Source organism: Gallus gallus, chromosome 10 (assembly GCF_016699485.2).
Source record: "Gallus gallus isolate bGalGal1 chromosome 10, bGalGal1.mat.broiler.GRCg7b, whole genome shotgun sequence".
In the NCBI taxonomy this organism is placed as follows: domain Eukaryota; kingdom Metazoa; phylum Chordata; class Aves; order Galliformes; family Phasianidae; genus Gallus; species Gallus gallus.
The window spans coordinates 2,294,327-2,314,717 of NC_052541.1; the positions used below are offsets into that span (position 1 = coordinate 2,294,327).

The 20,391-nt window shown below is 53.5% G+C and overlaps 1 protein-coding gene and 1 long non-coding RNA gene across 7 annotated transcripts in view; one reads left to right on the forward strand and one right to left on the reverse strand.

Annotated features, from left to right (window-relative positions):
* Positions 1–6,139: 6,139 nt before the first annotated feature.
* Positions 6,140–14,310, reverse strand: INSYN1 (inhibitory synaptic factor 1). 3 transcript variants are annotated; one of them, XM_046898964.1, is made up of 4 exons: positions 14,138–14,310; positions 13,337–13,522; positions 12,471–13,156; positions 6,263–7,075 (listed from the first exon to the last, which is right to left on the reverse strand). In XM_046898964.1, the coding sequence occupies exons 3-4, from the start codon at positions 12,651–12,653 to the stop codon at positions 6,398–6,400; spliced, it is 861 nt and encodes a 286-aa protein (XP_046754920.1). In that variant the 5' UTR covers positions 12,654–13,156; positions 13,337–13,522; positions 14,138–14,310; the 3' UTR covers positions 6,263–6,397. The 3 variants fall into 3 exon arrangements, with proteins under 3 accessions (NP_001280136.2, XP_046754920.1, XP_046754921.1); XM_046898965.1 differs by lacking the exon at positions 14,138–14,310 and adding an exon at positions 13,789–14,080; NM_001293207.2 differs by lacking the exon at positions 14,138–14,310 and having other exon boundaries at positions 6,140–7,075; positions 13,337–14,080.
* LOC112533179 overlaps positions 13,258–20,391 on the forward strand; it is a 45,717-nt gene continuing 38,583 nt past the window's right edge. For 3 of the 4 annotated variants that reach the window (XR_005862720.2, XR_006931082.1, XR_003077041.3), the window contains exon 1: positions 13,258–13,534. This is a non-coding gene — a long non-coding RNA (uncharacterized LOC112533179). The remainder of the gene's footprint in view (positions 13,535–20,391) is intronic. The other variant, XR_006931081.1, reaches the window with a different exon arrangement.

The following is a 20,391-nucleotide window of genomic DNA, read 5'->3' on the forward strand; positions in this document are numbered from 1 at the left end:
GCCGCAGATGCTGGTAGAACAATCAATTTGTGGGAATTAATAATGGGAGTGAGAATGCAGCGCAGTTATTCACTGGTGTCTCCCACTTCCTCTGATTGCCACATTGTATGGAGTTGTTGGTGAGAGGATATGAGGGCGCTGCCAGGCAATTAATTAAAAGGAAAAGCATTTACTGCACAAGAGAACATCAGGTGGTACTTAAAGGGGTTTAAGGGTAATAAATGAGCAGGAGATTCGTGCCATCCTATGGGTCTGTGAGCACAAATGCCCATCTGTGTTGACTGCTGCAAACTGTCCCCCCTCAGGGCACAGATCACAGCAAGAACAATTAAAGGTGGGTAAAAATAGTGAGCTGGGGGTTTTCCCGTGAGAGGCACCTCACTTCTGCAAGATTACGGTGGGTCCTTATCCCAGTGAGGCTGATGCTGGAGAAATCATAGGATGGCTTGGGTTGGAAGAAGGATGGACAGGGCCTGGCAGCTTGGAGATGCTGCATCAGCCAGAGGGAGGCAAAAGGAAGGAAGAGAGGAACTCCTCACTCTGGCCATTCTGTGAGGTCTTTGCACAGCACGAAAGGTGGCTGTGCTGAGCTGGGATGACACAAGTTGTGTCCTTTCTCAGCCCTCTGCATCCACACAGCTCTGCCTTCCTCCCCATTTCCCCCCCTCACCCAAGAGCAAGGGAAGCCTTGGCCATGCATTTTTTTTTGCTTTAGGTGCTCACGAATCAGCAGATCCGTATGAGGGCTGGTTTCCCAAAGATGTGCATTATTAATGCTCTGCCTGCACATGTTCAAGTAAATTGCTACATGCTTTTTTTTTTCCCCCTTTTCTTCCTCTTTCCATGGCAATTAGCAAAGCAGAAAGCTGCTCTAAATCTTTGCGAAGGTGAAACTGAGTTGTTTACTGTAAATAATATCCGTTCTCCTCACAAAAGGAGAAAGAAAGCAAAGTTCCTGGTATCCCTTGTGGGCATTCATTACCATCCCAGAGACAACAGCCTTTCCCCAAGGAGCTGCAGTTAATTCACTTCTCTTGTTCTTGCTGCCTTCAAAAACTGTGCTGCAGTGGAAGTGGATGCGAAGGAGCAAAAGCCATTTGAAAACACCTCTGGTAAATTAAAGTTTTTGCAGTATTTGCCGAGATAATTTAGTGTAATTCCCTGCTAATGAATTAATGCACCACTTCTTGTTCATTATAGCTCTCCTAATTTGATTGGAGCTCCAAGTGCTATCTAACTTCATTACCAGCAAATATTAATGTAATAAGACACATTCGGACCTGAGCACCTGCAGGTGTCCCCTGCTCCTGTGTGCTGTGTGTCCCACGTTCAGCACGGGTGAACCACAGCTTCCTTGGCTGATTTGGAGCCAGGTTTGGAGGAGGAAGAGGAAGGCAGGGGATGCTGCCCACCTATGGAGTTGCCTGCTCTTTGATGGACAGAAGAGCAGTCCCATCTCCCTGCAGCCCCAAATGGCCGGGAAGGGAAAAAGAGAAGCTTAAAAATATGCTCACTGTGCTAACAGCACCATCACTGATCCCACCATGGCCTGGCTTTGAGCTGCTTTGCAATTTGCTCTTCAGTAAACAGCCTGTAGGAAGCAGGGATGGGATCAGCTCTTCCCAAAGCCTGCTCCTCCATGCAAATGGCTCTGTGCATGTTTTAAGTTCTCTGTTACTTGTGCTGAGTAATCATCCCCTCTTGAGCTAAAAGAGGATGAGGAGGGGGAGTTTCTTTTTCCAAGCCTTTTTTTGTTATTTTCTTTTCAAAGTGATGAGCAAAGAGGTGTTCCTATGGGGACTTTCCCACCTGCTGCAGCATAGCATCTCATGGTGGCTGTGAGTAATGTCCCAGGTCATCGGGTGAGCCACATCCAGCACTAGAAGTCATTGGAGCCAGATGGTCAAAAATGAAGGTTTTGATGCAAGGGTGATGTTGGCACATGTCCCACCAGCACCGATCCTGACATGCCAGGGCTTTGGCCATAGGCTGTGCTGAAGGCGAGATCCCTCCTGGCTCTATTGGGCATTGGGGATGCAGCTCTACTCATCCTCAAGGCCACTGCATCAAAGCCAACAGCTTTGCTTTTCCCTGCTCATTACTATTATTTCTTTTTTTCCCTTTCAAGAGCCACCATGTTTTAATTATTTATTTGGAGCATGATTAATGTTTTGTCTGATGCTGTTTCGCCAGGGGAGCCCCGGTACATTTTGGTTTAGCGAGAGCTAATTAAGAAGTCCCATCAAGCATGTCATCCCTTGTCTTACAAGCACCTCCAGGGCTGCTCTGGCGCGGCTGTGTTCCTGCAGGCTCGACTGGATCCAGGACCATCATGAGAGCCCTGGGGGGACAGATGGATCCCAGGGCTCTGCTGCTGGGTCCCTGCAGCTGTCCTCATCTGGGGAACTTCTAGCTTCCCAATGATGTGGGGCTGTGAGCACTTTGTCCCCGTTCTCCTGTCCCCAAGGGTGAGTGCGAGAGCCTGTCTTGGCTGCCCTGAACGTGAGTGCTGCTTGCTTCAGCCATGTCCCACAGTGGGGACAGGACCCAGAGGGCTGCTGGTTAAGGTTAGGTGATGTTCTTGGCCTCAACTCCACCCCTTTCAGTTGCATTCCAGGTGAAAGCTTTGCGGCATCCTCATGTCCTCAATGGAAGTGAAGCACAGGGTCATGGCAGCTGCAGAGGTGATGTGACATAAGGCCACCACGTTGTCTCTGCCCGGCACCGGTCCCCATGTCTTGGCACTGTGCAGGATGAAAGGACAACAGGGAGGGAGCCTCGATATCTGTGTGGGGGCATGGTGACACGAGTGTGTGTGGGCACCCACTGCCACCCAGTGGTGGGAGAGCACCCAGCCACTGTGCAGAATGCAGTATGTGTATGCATTACCCACTAGTGAAGCAAGGGCCATGCTCAGGTCGAGCTCAGCCACAGCCACCAGAGGACCAGACCTGGGGTGCAGGCTGAAGCAGTGGGATGTGTGTGGATGGAGAAAACCCATCCTAAAGGGCACTGTGTGACTGCTCCAGCACCCAGGTGACATGTGAGGAGTGGTGGCAGCGTAGTTTGCTGAGCTGGAGCTGGTGCACTGCATGGCTCAGCCACTGTGTCTGGACAGAGGACACGGGTGGGACCTGGTGACCTTGACCCAAGATCTGCCATGCCATGGGGACACTAATGGGCACAATTGAGGCCCCTACCGGTTTGTGGTCTTGGGAGCCCATATGAGCTCAGCTTGGGGTTGGTGGTACCTGCCTGAGCTGTGCTGTGGGATTCCTCATGTTCATATCTATGTACAAGGCTATATCCATGTCCACATCTACATCCATGTCCATGCTCATGTAGACATGCTCATGTCTATATCTGTGTCCATGACAATCCATCCATATCAATGCCCATGTCTAGGTGCAAGGCCATATCCATGTCCTTAGCCATGTCTGTGTGCAAGACTATGCTCATGCCCACATCTGTGCCTATATCCCAGTCTACATCCATGCCCCACAGACACTTGACCGTGCCCCAGTTCCACTTGTTCCTACTGTGACCTGGAGCTGCCTTATCCTCACCACCCTGCCTGATGACGTGGGCTCCACACTGCCACCAGCTGCCACTTGGTCCCCCTCATCCCCCACTGGGAATGCTGGGACGGCTCATTCCCATCTCCCCATGCAGCAGGCAGGAGCCAGGCTTACGCAGCTCCATCTAAAGGGTACCAGGAGAGCTCAGTGATAACAACCCCAGGGGAGAGATAGGAAGAATTTGGGGGGATGGAAGCTGTTGCAAGTAATGTATTTGCTTTCTGCAAGGAGATAACCTCCAGCAGCCAGTTACCCAGCTCTAGAGCATGCAGGGACAGGTGGAAACATGGCTGGAGATAAACAGCTGGGAAAGATGGGACACACGCTCACTGCATTGCAGAGCAAATCAGGCTGGGGAGGTGCGGGTGTGCTTTTGGGATGCTCCTACCCTGCGGCATCCTTTTTTCCCCACTGGGTAGAGCACTGTGGGGCTGGATGGGTGAGGATGAGGAAGGAAGCACTTCAGCATCCTGAGGATGAAACAGCTCTTGATATCTGGAAGGAGAGCCCGAAGGCAAGCTGATCTCGCAGTTATAAAGAAGAAGCATTGCACGAGGCGCTGGTACATTTCTTGCAGTAATTCAGCCGTGGAACAGCAAGGAACAAATAAGACAAGATGCTGTACATTAACAGAGGCAGAAGGCAGAGCCTTTCCCTTGAAAAAACAAAGCATTCGTCTTTCAGCTGCAGCCAGCACCCAGCCCTGAGCAACATGCAGCCCTCGGGGGACACCAAGGGGAAAGGGGGGGCCATCAAGGCAAGGAGGGAGGTGGCCCGTGGGCTCCTCCAGCATGATGAGCATTTGGATTTTTGCAGGAGGTGGAGCACTGAGAGCCCTGTGGGGTGTTTGGGATGCAGGTGTTGTCTCTGCTGCTGGGAGCCCGGCTTCATTTTGCTTCTATTTTCCCTGACCCTCCTCCCCAGGTAAAGCATTTCTTTGCGTTTTCCCCCCAGGATGGCGAAAGCGAGAAACCTGCTTTGCTCACCGTCCCCGACCGGAGGCAGCTGATTCAAATGCAAAGCTGAAATTTTGCTTTAAAACCCATCAAACCGTGCCAAACACCAGCACGGTACCCGCCGGCGGGCGAGGAAAGGGCAAAAATGAGCAAAGCTGTCACATCTCGTCCCCGAGGCGAGGAGCAGCCAGAGCCGTCGTGCTGGGTCGTGTCCTCGTTTTATTTGCTGATTGTTTCTTTATTGCTTCTGGAGGAAACATGAGCCCTTTGGCCCTTCCTCTGCCAGCTCTCGTGAGGTGCCCGGCTCTGTTTTGGGCTCTCTCAAAGTTTTCGTGGTGTCTGAAGAGTGGTTGAGGATGGGGGGTGGGGAGGGATGCTCCTATCCTGGCCTTTCCCAGGAGTTTGGGGCTGTTTCTGAGTCAGTCGGGGCAGTTTTTTGCTATGGGCTGATAAATATTAATTCATTAATATATGGTGTGCTGAGGAAGACAAGGTGTTCTCCCCGCGCTGGAAACGTTGACGTCCAACTGAGTGCCCAGAAAGTCACTTAGGAACGAAGAACAGCAATAAAAGAACTGCACCAGGACAAAAAAGAGCCCCATCAGTCCTGCGGGAGCCATAATTCTGAGTGACCAATGCAAATCCTGCTGGGACACAAAGCCCGTTCATTCAATGCCATTCATCACCAAGCAATTATTACCAGTCTGAATGGTTCCTCCGCATTTCAATTAATAATTTGTGTTCTCTTCTTGAACCTTGCCCTAAAAACACCCACATTTTCCTGCTCAATAACAGCAAATCCCCTCTGTGGCTGTTTATGGTCACGTAGAAGAGCACAAGGACACTGCCTGCAGATTGAGCTGCTCTGAATATTTACGTTGTCCTCCTCCTGAAATAATTAAAGAATAAAACTGCACCTATTAATCACACTTCTACAGTGGGGCTCAGCTATAAAGAAAACTCTTAGAAGTTAATATGCAACCAGCTGTTGACATGCAAAATAATAGAGGGAGTGCAGAGGAGCTGTCCTGTCCCATGTCTCCTTGTGATGGGATGGCCCTTCTCCAGCACATGGGATGGGGACGCTCCATCTCTTGGTATACACACTTGTGACAATAAATGTTATTTTCACAAATAAAACTTTCACAAGGTCCCAGCCCTGGGGACGTGGGGAAATGCAGCTGCAAAAGGGAAAAATCCTAAAAACTAGGGGAAAAAAAAAAACACCTTGAAAGTCCTAAAAAATGAAATGATACTTCTTATTTCAGCTCATGGGAGATGATGATACCCATCAGCAGGCATGCCCTGGATTGTAACCTCAGAAATACCAATTGCTCCAATTACGTGGGCCCCAAGATAGGGACGTGATGTGACGTGGGTCCCTGAGCTCCATCGCTGCCATTCCTGGGGTTAACTCCCCCAAACCACCTGTGAGTTCTCCATTTGTTTTTTTCCATCCTGTTTTCCCTACCAAGAGCCTATGGAGCATCACAGCGAGGGGCGTTCGCCTTCTCCAGCCCAGCCACCAACCTCTCTTGGTGTCCCCATGTCCCCAGGTGAGAAGCTCGCCTCTCTTGGTACATATATACATAGGATCTCTATATGTTACCGTTGGTATTCTCCATGATGAACGGTTTATTGAGCTGCATCTTCCATCCACAAAACAGCTGAAAATTCCCTGAGCCTCAAAAACAACAGGTAAGGTAGTTGGACGTTTGTCTCCTCTGCCAACTTTTCATCTCGATTTTATTAGTAGTAGCGATTTATTTAAATATATATTTATATATGTATATATATATATATATACTTCTGATCCCTTCCCAAGACCCCCAACCCCAACCCTCGGCCGGTCTGGAACCGACGTCAGTTTTTCGTTTTGAGTTTCTGTTTGGCCGGGATGTAAGGCAGCACCGTCTGGGTGCTTTTGTCGGCCACAGTCTGCGTGCTGCTGTTCCTCATCAGCCGCCGCGCCGGTGGCCCTCCAGCGGTGCCACCACCATTGCCACCAACGGGCGGTTGGTTCTTGGGGGTCACCTTGAGGCCGCGCTCCTCGGTGCTGTCCTCGTTTGGGGATGCTTCGTCGGCGCCATCCCCGTCATCATCGCAACACAAGGCGTGGTAGAGCACCTTGTCGCTGAAGCGGACCCGCTCCCGCGTGCCGGCCGTCCGGTGATGGGGACCTTTCTGTTGGGGAACGAACGCCTCCTCGCTGGATGAGTCCGGGGTGCCCCCTCGGGGCCCGTTGGCGATGGGCACCCCGCCGTTCATCAGCCGGTAGTCGGGCTGGCGGCACGGCGGGGGCTGCGGCCGTGGGGGGTCGGGGCCGTCCCCTTGGTCGGACGGGGTGGAGGTATCCAGGAATGAGCAGAATTCCCAGCTGTCGGACAGGATGTCGGCCGCTGTGAAGTCAAGGGGTCCCAGCTCGAAGGAGACCCCCCCTTTCTCGCTGCTGGAGGTGCTGCTGGCTGTCGCCGTCGTCCAGTCATCCGGCTCCAGCTCGAACTCGAAGTCGGACGTCAGCCGGTCGATCTGGCTCACTACCTGTGGGCAGATGGACGGACAGATGGACGGACGGATCAGCCCTTAGCGGGAGGAGGAAAAAGCCCACCCAATGGCGTGATGACACTGGGATACTTGTGGTGCCCAAGTAGCTCCCTGCTACTTCTGGGGGGCCCCCAACAGGCTTTGGACCCAATAGAGGGGGTCAGAAGGAAGTAAACACCCCAAATCCCCATGCACGTGGCATCTCCTGGTCCCTCACACTCCACCATGGGGGAACAACAGTAAAAGCTGCCTCCTTTGCCCTCAGTATCTCAACTCCCCTAGTGGGGAGACTGAAGCAGGCCACCCCAAGGTTGCACGATGGATGGTCCCTTGTCACTAAGAAAGTATTTAAAGTATTGAGAACCAATGAGAGCATGGCATCCTGGGGACAGACCGGTGTCCCATGATGTCCAAAATCTGTCTCCACATCCTTTATAGGGTTGCTTTTCATTATTGCTTTGCCCTTCCTTTTCATCCCTCAGCCCACCCACACGTCGTTTCCTGGTGGAAGTAAACCACAAGCTTCCCAAAATAAGGATGGAAGACAAATCAACAAGCAGTGTCCCACCTGACACCTTTCATCTCCTCCTCCACGCTCTGCCTGCGATCCTTGCTGTATCTCCACCAGCATCGTGCCCAAGGCTGTTGGACTCTCCTCATCCACTGAGAACAAACAATCCCAATGCTAAACCATCCCTCCATCATTTCTATAGAGGAGGTTTTTGAGCACTTTTGGAGGAAACTAAATCCTCGAGCTTCAACCTTCCATCCTATTTTCATCGCGGAGGCTTTTCCTTGGTTTCCATCCCATGCCCTTGTTCTGTGCATCCTCAACTTTGAGCCAGAGGGTTGGGTGAAATATTAAAAATGCTATAAATGCACCCTAAAACCGTGTCCAGCAGCCCGGGGCTCATCTGGAGCACACGACGTGATCACCATCCATTCTCCAGGCTCTGGCTTTGGAGGATGCCAAGAGCAAGCTGGGGCCCCTGGCTGGAACTGCAGCACCCACAAGAAACATCTCAAATGAGAAATGCTCCCAAAGCACGACCAGATTGCTTTTTATTTCCTTTTCCTTCTTGTTCTTTGGGTGAAAAAGGAGTGAAAAAGAAGCTCATGTGACCTCTTCTTTCTCAGTGACGGGAAAGAATGAGGAAGAAGCTCAGGAGAAGAGTTGTCCCTGGGAAACACCCAGTTATTATTATTTTTTAATAAGGCAGAAAAATGATCTCATGAAACCCTATGCTAAAATGAGATCACCTCTCTTTACAGGAAGGCACAGCACCGGGTCCCTTTCCCAAATGGGGGGACCCTCCTCACCTCCCCCCACCACTGCGACCCTCGTGGGGACGTTGGCACCTGGGTGCCAGGAGGAGACACGTCTCCGCTGTCCCCATTGCGGTCCCTGTGGGGATTAATGTCACATCAGCTCTATTTTTAGGAGAGCCCTTCCCTGCACTTTCTATTTTAACCGGGCGGTGGGGGGGTGTTAAATACCTCCGTGACACTGGGTACCTGCTGAGGATTTGAATGCAAAGCAGGATTTGGTCTTTTCTTCCCCTCTGCTTCTTTGGATTGTCAAAGGATTTTAGCGGAGTGAGCTGGGATGGGGGCAATGGGGAGGGGCAGAGAGACCTGAGCCTGTGGTTCTGAATGGGTTTTGGGGTGATGAATGGGCCCGGAACCTGAAAGTGGGTGCTGGGGCTTCTGGGGTTACCTGGGGTGCCAAGAGAGGACATCCTTCACCTGTAGGATGGAATGCGATGGCCTCACGTTGCGCCAGGGGAGGTTCAGTTTGGATATTAGAAAGAGTGGTGGTGCATTGGCACGGGCTGCCCAGAGAGCTGTTGCTGTCACCGTCCCTGGAGGTGTTCAGGAAATGTGGAGACGTGGCACTGAGGGACAGTGGTCAGTGGGCACGGCGGGATGGGTTGGGGTTGGGCTTGGTGATCTTGGAGATCTTTTTCGACCCTAATGGTTCCACGCAAATTGATGGAGCTGGGCTGACGGACCAGCACAGACCATCTGCCTCCAGTCACCCCAGCTGGGAGCACTGGACACACCCCACCCTGAGTGCCCACCCAGCAGAACAGCACTGGGAGCTTTTAAGCCAACATCTGTGCACCCAGCGGGGTGGTTCCTTCCCCAGCTGGATACCTGCCGAGGGATGATGAACAACTGGAGCATCATCGCTTTGTTTTATTATTATTATTTTCGAACAGAGTTTTGGTAACCAGCTTGGCTGCGTTTCGATGCAGTGTCCGTGCTGTTTCTTATTCACAAGATAATTTCTTTGACAACTCAGCAGAGCTGCTGGGGAGCCGGCGGATGACGCGGGAGGACAAGAGGGGACTTCAAAGGCTGCGTCCGAGCGGGCGGCACAGTCTCCCCGATGCGGGCAGCGGTGGATAATGCACCTCGAGGGGCGGATGGAAGGAGCAGGGAGACGCTCGCCATCAAAGTGCCGCAATCTCACGGCCCCGGCGTCGCAGCCTTTGAAGTGGAGCAGCGGTGGGATCAAAGCGGGGTGCAGCGGGGAGCTTTTGGTTCAGTGACGGGCGATCTGTGCCTGTGCACATCATCCCACCCCAATGGCTTTCCCAGCGTGGGGCAAAGCACCAATTCCGAGAGAGGAGCGGTGATTTGTGCGCCCTGTTCCCAACGCCGCGCTCCGAATCATCCCTCCATTGGGAAAAGGAGCAGCCCAATGCCTCCGGCAGCCCCGTGACCCTGCAGCCCTGCAGAAGGGACCTTCCCACGTCTCCCCACACACTTTTTGGTGAAGGGGAGGTAAATATTTAATAATGAATAAATGATTAATCGGAGCTCGCTTGCAAGCGAGCGAGGAGAAGCTGGGTGACAGTGGCCTCTCTGCCCAAGCTGACACGTATAAATGAGCACTCTGTGTTGTCTGTTCCAGCGCATCGAGCATCTCTGGATCATTTGCTGTATCATCAGCCACTAAAGAGTTCAAACTCATCACACACCTTTGAAACGTGCTATTAGAATAGCAAGCCACCCTCTCACCAAGAACTTTCCAAAGCGTTCCCAGCTAATCACCTATCAATTACAACATTATTAAGGTATTTTGTTACCAAAGGGGTTGTACTGCAGGCTTTCCTCCTACCAAAGGGAGGAGCAGGGGATGACCAGGTGTCACTTCCCCCAGGGGGGTACAGGTATGACAGGGCACTCTTTGTGGGATTTTGGGGGGGTTGAGGGCTTGTATGCACACCTGGGGATGTGCAGAGATGGCATCACCTCTTCCCACTGTGCATCCCATGGGAATGCAGCTACCAGGGATATGGGTACAAAGGATGGAGTATGTAGGTACCAAGGATGTGGGTACCAAGGGTGGAGGATGCAGGAAAGAAGGATACATGTACCAGTGATGGAGGATGAGGGTACCAAGGCTGTGTAAGAAGGATGCAGGTATCAGGGACGGAGGATGTGGGTACCAGAGTTTGTACCAGTGGTGCAGGAGGATGGAGAATACGGGTACCAGGGATGTGGGTACCAAAGATATGGGTACCAAGGATGGAGGATACAGGTACCAAGGGCAGAGGATGTGGATCCTGCTCAGCGGAAGCACATTCGGTCCCGGCCTCCTGTGTAATTTTTACTTCCAGTGCGTGATTTCAGACGAAGATTTAATAATCATTTTCCCCTCACATAATACAGCCCTGTCGTGGAGCGCTGGAGAATAATTATATACACAAAAGGGAAGAGGGAGGGAGGGAGAGTGGAAGAAAAGACTGGTAAAACAGCATCCCCGATACAATGGACATCTGGAATGACAGCCTTCAGGGAGAAAACAATATCAGGAGTGAGGAATGAGCAGGGATGGGTGCAGAGAGGGAAGAGGAGAAGATAGATGTCCCCAGAACCCTATGGCTGGTTGTCAGACTTGTGCTGCAGGCAGCATGGGATGCACACCTTGGGTACAAATAGGTTGTCCCCTGTCCTGCTTGTCTCCTCCTGCACCTCCTGGGATGGATGAAGCTCTCCAGAGCCCTTCACAGCTGCCCTGTGTCCTCACACCACTTTTTCCTCTTCCCCATCTGACTTGAGGAGCCTACCAAGGGTGCTGCAGGGATGCTAAGGGACTTTCCAGCCTCAAAAGTTGAATGGAGGCCAAAGAGTTAAACTCAGAAAGGATGCTCAGGTGCATGTGGAGGTGTCTCCTGGCTTTAAATACACGGGCTTTACGAAAGGGGCACTGAAACAGCCGTGAATTGCCATTTTTAAAGGCCTCTCAAAGCTCCTGGTGGAGAGTGAAGTGAGTTCAGAGCAAACAGAAAACAGCTCTGCCTCCTGATTATTATTACTATTACTATTTTTAATATGTCGGGGATTTGTCAGAGGGGTTCTGAGCTGTCCCTTTGGAGCTGAAGGAACCCGGGGCCTTTCTGCTCTTGGTGTACTTGGGTTTGCTTTCTGCAAAGGAGTAAGAGGCCTGGTGGGGCGATGAACTGGGATGTGGCATCACCTGGGGACCAGAGCTGGTTTTCCTGGGGGATTGACCCCCCCTAAAGCCCCATGGATTGAGCAGAGCTATCCCAAAGAAGGCCCCAGGAAAGACTTTAGGCTGGTAGGTGTCACCTCCCTGAGCATGGCCACATCTACACTAAGTATCCACTTGCATCCCAAGGGCTCCAGATGGCTTCTGGTGCCTCCACATGTCCCCCACACAGTGGGGCTGCTTTGCTCCTCCATCATGACCCCCCAGCAAAACCTGCACTGATTTCTTCCCATCCCTCATGGAAATGAGGTCTCACCCATTCCAACAACCCAACCACACTTGGCTCAGGGCACACGACCACCTGCCCCATCACAAAACTAAGCCATGCTCAAAGCCACCACCACATTCCCAGTCAAGACGCCCACAGCTCACAGCCACAAACAGGTCCACTTCCCAAACACACTGGGGTTGTGCAGCCCTTCCACAGTTAAGTTCCCCAACGCTGCTCCTCTGGACCAACTGGAAGCTCGAACCACACTTTGTGTGGATATATACACATTTTTTGCCAGCAGAAAGGAGCCTTCTGCCGTGTCTCCTTCCACAGACTCACCATCCCCAGGCCACCAGCACGAGGGATCTGTCACCTCCTCTCCATCCACCCCTGTGCTTTGAAACAGAACCCCCCCAGGACAGAGCATCCCTGAGATTCGCCCAGCTTCAGCTCTGTGCTCCAAGCTCTCTCCCAGCACCCGTGGGGACGGGCAGCGTGGCCCCAAGCATCAAGGTCAACAGCAATTTCTCCAAATCTGGCTTATTTCCCCCCACTTTTTGCAAGTGATGCTGATGGGGACGGAACTGGGACAGGCGCAGCCGCAACCACCCCATCCCCTCATACCCCCATGCTGCATCCCACCCGACGTCCTCTCCTACCTCCCGGAGCTCCTTGGCTACCTCCTTGAGCTCCTGCAAGATGCCTTCCAGTTGCCCGATGACCATTTTCATCCGGCTGCGGATCCTCTCCCTCTCGCCTTCGCTTTTGCCGCTGCTACAATTGCTGCTGCTGCTGCTGGGGGGGTCACTGGGCTGCCTGTCCTGGCAGCTCCGGGAGTCCATCCTTCCCTACCGGCCTCGGCTCCCGGCCCCAAGGGCTCTGTCCATCCTGCGACCCCCAAACCCGGTGGCCTGGCGTCCGCGCAGCCCCTCTCGGCCGGAGAGCTCTCACCATCTTAACGCCCCCCAGGAGTCCCCGCTGGCCTCCCCGCCTCACCACCGAGGCCGTTGTCGGGGGGCTCTGAGCCGCGGTGTGGAGCAGCGGGGCCGCCGGGGGCTGCTCCAGGCTCTGGGTACAGCATGCGGAGCCGGGCGGGGGGTGAGGGGGGGCTCAGCCGGCGGCAGTGGGGATGCACGGGGGGACCATGGAGGAGGAGGACGAGTCCCTTGGATGTCCCAGGAAGCTAAAATCCAGCGGATGGAGCTTTTCCTGCTCGCTGGGGATGGGGAGGGTGATGCAGGGCCGGGTGCCCCACAGGAGCGGTGCAGCCACCCCACGTTGGGCCCTCGCTCCAGGGCCGGCGGCTCCGGTGCTGAGCGGTGATGGGGGGCTCCTGGTTCCCCTCCTGCAGGGACAGACAGACAGTGAAGGAGCCAGCCCTGCTGGGGATGGAAAAACGGGGAGGGGAGAAGGCTCTATATAACCACCTCCCCACCCTTGCTTTGAGACATGCAGACGGGGGTCTCGCTGAGCCAGATGGACGGACAGGCAGACAGATGGACAGACAGACAACCTGGGAACTTACCGGCGCAGTGGTGAGCAGGCAGCCAGATCCAGATCGCCCTTTCCCAGCGCCTGGCTCTGCTCCAAGCTCTTCCTCGTCCTTTTATTATTTTTTTTTCTTCCTTCCTCCCCCTCCTCCTCTTCCTCCTCCTCTTCCTCCTCCCTCAGGGCTTCTGCATAGAGGCCGGGGTCCACCTTCTCTCGGCCGCTGTCAGAAGGGGTGAGATGTTACCTGCGGGGTTCTGGGGGGAGGGGACATCCCTTGGGACCCCTCCACTTCTAAGGGGGGGGGGGTCAATCAAAATACCCCCTCAGCCCCCATCTCTTCCCTCAGGAGGTGGGGAAATGCACCGAGGGTGGAGGCAGAGCGGGGTGCGGGGGTATGGTAGGGAAGACTGGTGGGGTTGCATCCTCTGAACCCACTGCTCGCATCTTGCATCCCTGCTACTTGAATCCTCCATCCCCGGTTCTTACATCCTCCATCCCCTCCACCTGCATCCTTCATCCTTGGTATCCGCATCCTCTCTCCCCAGTGCCTGTATCCTCCATCCCTGGTGCTCACCGCCCTGCTACCCGTATCCCTGGTGCTCACATCCGTGGTACCCTCATCCCTGGTGCTCACATCCCTGGTACCCACACCCTTGGTGCTCACATCCGTGGTGCCCACATCCCCGCTGCTCCATCCTCCGTCCCTGCTACTCACATCCCCGGTTCCCACATCCCCGATTCCCACATCCTCCATCCCCTATTCCCGCATCCCCCTCCCGCTCTTCCCCCCCCGCCCCCCCCCCCACCCCCTCCGCTCACTCCCCCCGGGACCGACCGGCGGTAGCGGTGCCGGTTCAGGGCCGGCCGCCCCCTGGGCTCCGGGGGGGCGGAGCGGGGCGGGCGGCTCCCGGCGCCCCGGGCAGAGCCATGGGGCGGGGGGGGAGCGGCGGTGGGCGCCCGGCCCCGGCCCGGCCGCAGCCTCCCCGCGGCTCCCGGTTCGGCTGCTGTGTCAGAGAAAGGGGCCGAGCCTCGGCGGGCGGGGGGGGCTTAAAGGAGCCGGGAAAGCCTTAAGAATAAACGGGGGGAAACTGAGGCACGGCTGGGGAGGGGGCTGGATGCCGATGGGCTCCGCTTGTCCTCACTCTGATGACACCGGAGGGGTCATTAGGGTGCAAAACGCACCCCGCTGCTGTGAGTTTTGGTGCGGTTTTTGAAGGGGCGGTTAAAAAACAAACACGGATCGAGCACGAAGGCATCGTGTAGCAAAGGGGTAGGAGGAGAATCAGCACCATGGGGCTGAGCGTGGCTGGGTTGGAGGAGAACAAGGGAGAAAGGAAAAGGATGGGGCTGGAAGGGATTCAGCGGGGCAGCAGGCGAGATTTCCCACTCCCAGTGCAGAGCCCGGACGGTAGGTGGCAATCCCAGGTCTGCATGAGGCAAAGCGGCGTGCTCCTGCGTGTCTGATTTATTGCCTCCCCCCGGTTGCGTGCAGAAGTGCTGAGCACACTTTTTAGCTGGCGCCTGACCTGACTCATCCTTCACCCAGCGGCTCCCTGAGCTCACCCCGAGCCAAAGCCCGGCCTTGGGTGGTGCTTCGGGTGCCCTCCCCATGCCCACGGGTCTTCGGGGCTGGGGTCGTGCCATGGGGCGCCCAACTCTCAGCATCCCTATGATGGATCTGTGGTTTTCTGGGTGTCCCACCATAAAGCAAGTGAGGCCGAAGGCTCCTGCGTGGTCCTCACCATCACAGGTGCCCATCACCGCTGTGCAGCCTCCCTGCCGTGACTCACTGGCACAGATGTAAATCCTCATTAAGCAGCGCTTCTTTTCACAGCCGTTCCTTTCTGTTTCTTTTGTATTTTGATTGGAGTGCCAGTCGGTTTTTCTTTTTTTCCCACCAGTTTATCAATTCCTCCTCTCCCTAAAGGGAGGGATGGGGGAATGCAGAAAGATGTGCCGAGCTGGGGAGCGCCTCAGGTCCCAGCCAGCGGGGGAAAACCTGCAGAGAATATGTTAAGAAACGGCAACAGAGCAAGAAAAAAAAAAACCACCCTAAAAAGCTGTGCTTTCAGCAACATCTCAGAGGTCTGCTTTTTGCTCCATCTCACTTCCCCAGCCCATCCCTGGAGGCGTTCAAGGCCAAGCTGGGTGGGATCTTGGGCAGACTGATCCGGTGGGTGGCAATCCTGCCTGCGGCACGGGGTTGGAACTACGTGATCTTTGAGGTCCCTTCCAACCCAGGCAACTCTGTGATTCTATGGCTTGGACCGGTGGGACCCCTCCTGCTGCTCCGATGGGGGAAATCCCATTGGATGTCGATGGTGGAGTGGACTTTAGCTAAAAGGTGGTGTGGAAATTCACGCCTGCACCACAACGCCACTGGGATGCTCAGTGCATGCGTTGGCTGACATCCTAATCCTCGCCCTGAGCGCTGGTGGGCGGATGGGGTTTTTGGGGGAGATGGCCCATGTGTGGTCAAGCTACCTTTGTTTGGGGAAATGATGGTTTTCAGATGTTGCAAATACAAGCAGGCCACGTGTCGCAGCTGGGCAATTTTGGGTTGTTTTCAAGCGTATTAAAAGCAAAATCTCTAAAAATGAAGCAGTGGCGTGAGCACGATCCCTCAAATGGTCTGCTTGGTTGGGAATGGGTGTGGGAATATTCACAGATGCTTCCAAAATAAGGAAGCTGCTCCCACCCTGAGATAAACGTTTTGTTTGAGTGACTTTGTATCCCAGTGGAAAATGTGTATCTTGTCCCATTGGGCTGTTGAGTGTGGTTTATTGACATGCTGCATGGCGGCGGGCAATGGGCCACCCCAAGGCTGCTCAGGGCTCAGATGCATCCCACGTGGGGATGCAGGTATAAAAGGCTTCAAAGAGCCCCAGCAGCTCCTCAAAGCAAGAGGGTTTGGGGGTTTGCAGCAAGGGGAGATAGTCTCTGAACTGCTGGATGATGAGTAACCCCCAAAAGGGGCTCTTCTCCATGGGAACTGGGCTTCTGGGGTTTCTGTCTTCATCTGCAAACAGGCAGGGCTTGTGTTGAAGGATGAGATGAAGTAGACAGGGAGCAGGGAGAACAAATATTAGTGCTCTTAATGGGTTTTTGTTTTACTGGCTGAAAGGCTATTAATCATCCCAGTGAGGGCAGTGGAGCCTTAGAGGGGCTTGTGGAGCCTGCAGTGGGTTTGTGCTGGAGGCTCACTGATGCATCCTGCGGTGGGAAGGAGCTTGGCGTGACCTCTGAGCATCTGGGAAGGGAGTTTCCTAGATGAGGAAAGTGTAAAAGTATACATTTTTGGCTCTGGTAGAGAAGTAGAGGTGTTTTCTAGGGAGAAATCAGCTCCAGTCTGCGTGGGGGGATGAAAACCATGGGTACTGCTGAGTGGTATTGGTGTCCCGTGCCTCAGTTTCCCTTTGGTTCTGTGTTTTGGTGAAAGTTGGGAGGATGGTGAGCAGCAGGCTGTGAACTGGGGGCTAATATAATAAACCTATTATAAAGTCAGAGCATAACATCCCAGAGCACCTCCTGGGGTCAGGCGTTAAAGGATCCGTTCTTCCCCCACTTGATCGTATGTGGGTGCTTTGTCTGGGCTGAGGGATTGCTGCCATATTTTAAGCATAAACCTTTATTAATGATGCTGGATTGAAGGAGCTGTGCCTGGCCCTGGCAGCCTTGTACTGGGGAGCAGAGCTGCAGCAGGGCTTGGGCTCAGAGAAGCTCCAGGGCTGGAGCTCCATAGCAAAGTGGACTTTCCCTACAGCTTTTCCAAGACTTCCCAAATAAACTCTGAGAGCAAAACTCAGCCTTGGGTTCGAGCTTTCCAGCTTCCATTGCACTTTCCTTTCCCTTCAAGGGATGCAGCATCAGCAGTGATGCTCTGTGACCGAAATGCTGATTGGGACCAAACCACATCTTATTTTTTTCCTTTCCCCTTGCTTGACATCTTGTACCAGGAGGGGGATAGTGCCAGAGGTGCCCTTGGGAGCAGTGGGCTTGGTGCTGTCCTTGGGGCCATCCTTCTCAAGGGGAATCCCAAGCAGATGGGCTCGACCTGCGCCAAGGGGACCTTGTGCTAATCTCATTGCTTGCAGGATTAGTCCAACTCCTTGGGCTTCATTTACATTTTTAAAAGCCTTGTGGTGACCTTATCCGTGTTTCTGGCTCTTGTGCTTCCTCTGTAGCTCTGTGGGCACTGAGCTCTGCTTGAAGATGCTCCAATGTGGTTGGGCTGGGGAGAGAGCCGTAAATAGGAAGGGCAAAATGGGCAGATCAGGGGGATGTGCTGGCTGGTTTGAGGCCCTGCGTGATGTGGGGGTGTTGGGTCTCTGATTTTACCATTGGAGCATCCCATAGAATCATAGAGTCGTTAAGGCTGGAAAGGACCTCTGAGACCCCCGCAGTCCAACCCCAACCCATCCCAGTGTGCCAATGGCCACATCCCTCAGTGCCACATCTCCACGGTTCTGTAGCACCTCCAGGGTGCCCCCACCACCTCCCTGGGCAGCTTTGCCAGCACCTGACCACTCTTTCTGAGAAGAAATTCTTCCTAACATCCAAACTTAGCATAGAAAATATATTAATGATAGAGCGGTCAGTGGGATGGCTTTGATTTAAGGGCTTCTTGATGTTTATCACCCCAGGTCGCATTTGTTCCCTTGCTTGCTGAGCAGAGAGGCACAAATAAGGGTAAATCCCCAGGGTGTGGGGAATGTTTCACTTAAGCTAAAAAAGAGAGATCCTTCTTTGTCTCTTCCCTCCTGACTCCTTCTAGTATTGCAAGCAATGGGAATCACCTCCCGTTGAAATTCTGTGCACTTGGGTGGTTCCTTCCCATAGTGAAGCTGCTCCCTTGAGGCAGGCAGGCTCTGCTGGATGCCAGGAGCCTGTTAAGTTCCTCACCCTGCTTTCCAAATCAGCTGTGCACTGAAAAGCACAGCCCTCAGCCTTCAAACCGCCACAGCATCATTAATACTGGGGATATTAACGCGGGGAGGCGGTGCCCATCCCTGCTGTGGTCCAGGTGGGTAGGAGCCATCCCTCGGCTCCCAGGCTGGTTAGCCAACACAGGGCTGGTTTCAAGCTGGGTTTCCTATAGAATAGGAATGGAAAAGCAAAATTGCAGGGAGTTTCCAAATGCAAATCTCCTTTCAGCGGCGGTGCCTTGTTGAAATGTCGCAGTGAGACAACGCTGGCATCCTCCAGGCACAAAGAGCTCTTTGAAACTTGGACAAAAGCATGGAAATTTGGGGGTTGCCAAGCGTTCCATGTTTTGTTGGCTTTTTTTTTTTTTTTTTTTTTTTCTCCTTCCTTTCCTGGAAAACTTTGCCTGTCTCTGCTCCAGGGCCCCGCTTCGCAGGCGAAAAAATATCCGTTAAGCTTGGTAATCACACAACGTGCATCTGAGGGCTTTGTATCTCAGGGCTGGTGGAGACCACCCATGGGGTGTAGAAAAAGCATCAGGAACCTCAAATGTTACCGCTGTTGGTTTGGGGGGTCGGTAAATGAGTTAAATCTGCTCTGTGCCTGCAGCCTCCCAGCACATCCCTATAGGAGACAACAAAGAATCTTCACTGCCACGTAGTAGGGATGGCTTTAAAATCCAGGAATAGCTTAAAAAAATAAAGCTCAAAACCCCGTTCTCGTGCTGCCAACCTATTCCACACCATCCCTGGCTGGGGTTGGGGGGTTTTGTGCGGGTTTCTCCCGGCGAAGCTCCAATTTCTGCAGCGTTGGGTTTCCATGGCGACCTCTGCGCAGCATCCCTGGGAGCCAGGACCCCAAGATGCACCTACCTGGGAAATTAAGGGGTAAAAAAAAATAGCTGCAGCTTTGCTGAGTCACTGCCGGCTTGTATTTATAGGCACTGGCAAACCTTGCTTTGGCATGCTAATAATATATTCCGTTAATCGCAAGGACCATGGTGGAGAGCCTTCCAATTCCCCACTGAGGCGGGGCTGGGTTTTGTTAATTTAACAGCCACGTTGCCCCTGGATGTGGTGGCTTTTTGGGGAAAAAGTCAAGAAATACCCCCTAAAATCTGCAGCTTTGGTGGGGAAGAGAATGGGGCTGTCCCCAGATTGTAGGCTTGGGTACCTTGTCTGAAGTGTTGGGTTTGGGCTGGGACCGTGGGGAGGGTTTGCAGAGGACCCCGAACCACATGGTGGGAGATCAGTGGGGGCAAACACCCAGGATGGGAAACCTACTGGGAAGAGGCCAAAGCTTGCTCTATTCTCTCAATACTGGCGAAGGGCTCCTTGCGTTGGTTGTCCCATCCCTTGGGTGGTGACCCTGTGATGCTGTCCCTGATGCCACCTCTGAACCATGTGGGAGGTGACCGCCGCGGGAGGAGAATTTAAACGTCAGTGTTCATATTTTGTGACAGCTTTTAAGACAGTTTTGCATAAAGCATCCTCCGGATGAATATTTTAAATGGACTTCAGCGAGATGCTAATGGGTTTTCACAGTTGATGAAATTAAGCCCGCGTTCCCTCAAACCTTGCGGAGCTGCCTTTGAAGGGCTTGTGGTTATTTCACCTTGCTGCTTTCCTGTAATTCCCCCTCTGGCTGATGCAGTGAGACATCTGCTGTCCTCCTTGCCAAGATGGCCAAGCCAGGAGGTTCCGTAAAGAGGAGGATTCAAGAAATACAAAGAGCTGCAGGTGGGGCTGTGTTGGGCACTGCAAGGCATGGCCTACCCACCTCTGCAAAACAACCTGGTGGAAAAGGGTTTGTACTCTACCCAAGTGTGAGATTTCCGTGGTTTGGAGACCAGCCCAACAGTTTAGGAAATGACGATGAGTGAGGTGCTGGCCTTATGTTCCAGTTTAAGTGGGAAAAAATGGGTTTTGTGTGTCTGCCCCTCATCCGTCATGAGCTGCCCAAAGACCCTGGGCAGCCTGATGGAGTGGTTGGCAATCCTGCCCGTGGCAGGGATCTGGAACTGAGCAATCTTTAAGGTTCCCTCCAACCTCAGCCATCCTATGATTCTGTCATTCTACGATGTGTGCTCCCTATGGATGACAAGTCCCCACTGTGCCAGATGGGGACCCTATAAGGCAGCCCAATGGCTGTGTCTGCCCATAGCTT

Bases quoted from the DNA above. Each gene is read 5' to 3' on its own strand.
- INSYN1 (NM_001293207.2), bottom strand. From the start codon at position 12,653: ATGGACTCCCGGAGCTGCCAGGACAGGCAGCCCAGTGACCCCCCCAGC. The intron at 7,076-12,470 runs GTAGGAGAGGAC...ATCTGCCCACAG, and splicing joins TAGCCAAGGAGCTCCGGGAG to GTAGTGAGCCAGATCGACCG.